The sequence below is a fragment of the Drosophila simulans genome, chromosome 2L, assembly GCF_016746395.2.
Source record: "Drosophila simulans strain w501 chromosome 2L, Prin_Dsim_3.1, whole genome shotgun sequence".
Classification (NCBI taxonomy): Eukaryota; Metazoa; Arthropoda; class Insecta; order Diptera; family Drosophilidae; genus Drosophila; species Drosophila simulans.
Window position 1 is genome coordinate 3308474 of NC_052520.2, and position 4774 is coordinate 3313247.

Consider the following 4774-nt stretch of genomic DNA (forward strand, 5'->3'; position numbering starts at 1 on the left):
TTTCTCCAAGTGATGCTGCTCACCGCATTCGACCCACAAAAGTATGCAACGAAGTGCATGGAGTAGTTGATTAATTCGTGATTACTCATCCGGCTGGCAACGGCAAGATCCGGAATCCAAAAGAGTTATATTACGCGCACGTCACTTGAGTTTTGAGTTACCAGCTTTATCACTTACGCCGAATCTTGTTGTTTTGCCACGGGTCTTATCAGCCTTACGGTCTTTGGCCATAAAAGGTAACCCCAAGGGGGAATAACTTGTGATAAAACTTACGATCAGTGAGCTTCGTCTGCGATTATGTGGAAAAGTGTTTGAAGAGGTAGCATTCGGTGCACGTGTAACTACTGAAGACAGCGAGGAAGTTCGTTTCATCCCAAATCATCCGAGTTGAGCCCCTGTCTCATGCTTTGTGTACAATCTAATCAAAGTTATACTCCAGGCCAATAAAAGAGGATGAGTTTACCACTTGTTGCTCCTCATATTTAAATATGTCTTTATTTGCACTGGGTGCATTAAGGGAAACTGGGGAATTTCATGGCGCCAATCTCACCGAAACACGCATCATTCTTGCGTGTAAATGATCCGATTTAATTCGCAGCAGCCCCTAATCCAAATTTACGCGTTTACGGACGACCAAGCTGGCCCAAAATGCGGGACTTTTGTTTGCACTGGGTATCTTGACTGGCCAAATATTAGCCACGATTAGGCCGCACGAGTAATTTACAATGGTGGCTCTCTCTTCTCGCCGCTGACTAGTAGGCGTTTTATAGAGAGAAACAGAGAGAGTCCCAGTCTCCCATTGAACGCATATCAAATCAGGAAAAGGCAAACAAAAGCTGTAAAAACCATTGTAATCGTCAGAGGGTTAGCAACAACAAATTTGCACTGACACCCCGGGCTGTAATTAACTAGATTTGTGACACTGCATGTGGCGGACTCGCTTTTGCTCTCATTTGGCCGGAGCATAATGAGGCGGCGATAACGGTCTATAATCTACGCCACTCGTACCATTAGCTCAGCAGAGCTCGTTTACGATCTAGTGCACTATATAAATATTATCATCCAGCCACTGGTTTCGCTTAGTTAAACGCGAACACCTACGGATATTTGACGGCCGGGTCCGGGTCAAAATCAGCCTAAACGGAGGAGGACTCGTCGTGCTATGAACCACCGATAATAGGATTTCATTTAAATATTCTACAAAATGAGTTCCGCCGGCGGTGACAAATACCAGTATCTAGCTGCCATTAGTGGTTAGTAGACGGTTTACCACAACCGCGCATTTTAGTGAAAACCATGTTTAATGCGAATGCATTCTGTGCCAATGAAACGCTGCGCCTTACCCAAAATTAAAGTTTTTAAATTGTTTGAAATTTGAGAAATCCATTTGAAGTAATCTTTCTTCCCATTCCATAATCGCCTTTAACCAATCGTTGAACGGCATTTCAACTGCTGTTTTCCGCATCACCTGCACAGTCAACATCATTTCGATTTCGTATGGCGCTTTTTGCGGCTGGCCATCGTCCAGTTTCCTGGAACTGTCATCCGAGAATAGTCCTTTGGACACGGGTCCTTTGACTCCAACGGACCAGGGATGGGTGGCGTCGAATATATGCCTGGGAGGACTGGTGGGCACCTTCCTGTTTACGTGGCTGGCGGACAGAATCGGCAGGAAATGGTGCCTCATGTGGATGGCGCTGCCCAATTTGGTAATTGGTAATTGAAATATTTCACGGACTTAATTAAAATACTATGTATTTACAGGTGGGCTGGGTGATAATACCGTTCGCGCGCACCCCAATGCATTTAATTATCGCTAGATTTATTGGCGGAGCTGCTGGCGGTGGCTGTTTTACCGTGATTCCCATTTATATAGCCGAGCTGGCTTCGGACAAGTAGGTTCCTCGCCAGAATTTAACCAGCAGCAATCAAGTTGAAATCCTTTTTTGCAGTATTCGCGGCATTTTGGGCGTCTTTTTGGTGCTGACCTGCAATTTCGGTCTCGTGCTGGCATTCGTCCTTGGCTACTACTTCAACTATGCCCAAGTGTCCTGGATTGTGTCCTCGCTGTCCTTTGTGTTCGTCGGCTGTTTCTGGTTCATGCCGGAGACACCGCAGCACCTGGCCAAGATAAACAAGCTTGAGGAGGCGGAGCACTCGCTGCGCTACTACCGCAACATCAAGTCCAACCCGGCCAAGGAACTCAGCGAGGAGCTGCAGCTGGAGCTGCAGAAGCTGAAGACCACCGAGAAGACCACTGCGGATGGAGATGATGACGAGGACGCGGCCACCGGCGTGACTTGGTCCGACTTCGGTGAGAGCAGAGTGAATTATAATGGCATATAAAGTGGTTTAAATGAGGACTGAATAAGTAGCAGAGGGGTCTCCACAGGAGTTTTAAAGAGGACGTAGCGTAATATTAACTCGAATTCATGCTGGCCCGAAGCCACCACACTGACCAACCAATTCAAAACTGTTCACTTCAAAAGGGACCTCAAACACCTAGTTTGTACAACGCTGCGAATGCGTTATTTCATTTGGGGCGTGTATGAAAACAAACCACATAGATCGATATAATGAGGTTTCAACTCGATGCATTTGCAAATTTGAACCAAAATGCAATGAACTTATTCAAATAAGTTGGCAAATTAGCTTTTCATGACTATGACTTTGTATTAGGAGTAATTTGACTTCTGTGCACCATATCTCGAATGTATCTAACTTCTTAATTTCCTGAACCAGCTGAGGGCAAGACTCGAAAGGCATTCCTAATCGGACTCGGACTGATAAGCTTCAATCAGCTGTGCGGATGCTTCGCCATGCTGAACTATACGGCCGTGATTTTCGAGCAGGCCGGCTCCAGCCTGCCGCCCACGGTGGCTGCCATCATAGTAGGTGTCATCCAGCTAATGGGCACCTATGCGTCCACCGTTTTGGTCGAGCGACTGGGCAGGAAGATCCTGCTCCTGGTCTCGGCCGTGGGAATCGGACTGGGCCAGAGTGCGATGGGCACGTACAGCTACTTCCAGATGCTCGGACACCCAGTGGCATCGTTCAGCTGGGTGCCCATTGCCGGGTTCTCCTTCATGTTGTTCCTGGCTGCGGTCGGACTGCTCTCTCTGCCATTCCTGGTGGTATCGGAGATAATGCCGCAGAAGATTAGGAGCACTGCCATTATGATTCTTATGTCTATACTCTGGTTAATTTCCACTTGCGCCGTAAAGGTAAGATATGCACAGATATTCGAGTTCATAAAAGTAATCCAATTCATTTCTCCCATAACAGTTAATGCCCGCTTTCACTGAAACCCTAGGAATGCACGGAACCGTCTTCATGTTCGCCAGCTTATCCTTCCTCGCAGCAATTTTCATCGCTATTTTCGTGCCCGAAACCAAGGGCAAGTCAGTTGATGCCATCTTGGCCAGTCTCTAGTACCTATGACTTATATTTAAACCCATTGTTATTGTTGTTAATAAATCCGCTAAGAAGCGCACATCTCGTTTGTTCTTTATGTGTACACCACCGGTCATAAACAAAGGCACAGTTGACATGATTGTTATATGGAAATATAACTACTACAATCGGTTGTCTATTCAGGCTACCTTGATCTTCCGCAGCTGTCGCCACACAAAAGATCGTTTCAGCCAGGCGAAATCTTTGATTAGATAAGATCGGTGGCGATAAGGAACATCTTCTCTTCAGAAGAGCTTTCCCCCCCAGGGCTTTTGCCTTAAAACTATGTGATCTCATAAATATTAATTAATTTATATAAAAATAGCAGACTACATTTCAATGGCCTAAATGCACTACTAATAATCGGTTTGTTTCATACAAAATATGGTATGTATTAAATATGAAATAAAAGCTCCTATAGGTGGTTGCTCAGACTAAGGAATTTAAATAGCAAAAACATGGCTAGAATATGTAGTCTGCTTCTGGGATCAGCTTTTCATGTGGATTCGAAGTTCGAACATCATTATCGTCTTTTGCAAGTTAGCAAGAACTTGGTAAAATTATGATTTAAAGTGCCATGAGATGTTTTCTCTGTAAAATTGATTGGAAATTCATAATTGGAAAATGGAGTTGGCCCGCTTAATAGAAAGGCAAACGGATTTTGCACAATGATAATTCTGTTTCCATTAAAAAAATAGGTGTGCACTCTGTGAACTTCGGCTTTGCGAAAAAATAGTAAATAAAACTGGGCAGGGAAATGGAAATTTTAAAATCGATTATTTCCAGGAAGAACTAGTGCGTTCAGCTATTTGCCTTTTTTGCCAAAGATGCGTAATAAAGGCAGCAGAAGCTCTATTATCGGTTTATCCTTTCAAGACATTTTGTTGCAAAAATCGTCAGTACAGCTTGTTTCACTTTGCTTGTACCAGAACTCTCCCGCTTTCGGCCAAATCTACTAAATTGTCTGTTGAGTCTGGACCAACATCGTAAACGTTGCAGCTTAAGGCCAGTCGAGACAGACAGGCCCCTTTTTTGTGGTCTCATCTCCGGAATGGTAGAGTGGCAAATAATTGTTTGTCTTGTGAAATATCTGCTGTATGCATACGAGAAGATAATTTCAACTAACTTAATCCGTTTGGCGAGGAACAACAGGTGGTCGCGGCTTTCGCCACCTATCTTTACAATGTAATTTGTGACGTTGGGGTGGGTTTGCCAATTCAGAAAACACCACTAAGCTGTATAGACAGCGATCTCTAATATTGCGGATATAAAGTTTATGAAGGGGTCCAATTCGACGGAGCTTTGGTCTCTGCTGGGAATT

General features: G+C 44.6%; 1 protein-coding gene across 1 annotated transcript; it reads left to right on the plus strand.

Moving 5' to 3' along the window:
• The first annotated feature begins 1064 nt into the window (after positions 1–1064).
• On the plus strand, positions 1065–3493 carry LOC6730848 (facilitated trehalose transporter Tret1). The gene is made up of 6 exons (XM_002077976.4): positions 1065–1253; positions 1477–1709; positions 1765–1895; positions 1953–2314; positions 2743–3224; positions 3286–3493. Exons 1-6 carry the CDS (start codon positions 1205–1207, stop codon positions 3430–3432), a joined length of 1404 nt encoding a protein of 467 aa, XP_002078012.1. The 5' UTR covers positions 1065–1204; the 3' UTR covers positions 3433–3493.
• The last annotated feature ends 1281 nt before the right edge of the window (positions 3494–4774 follow it).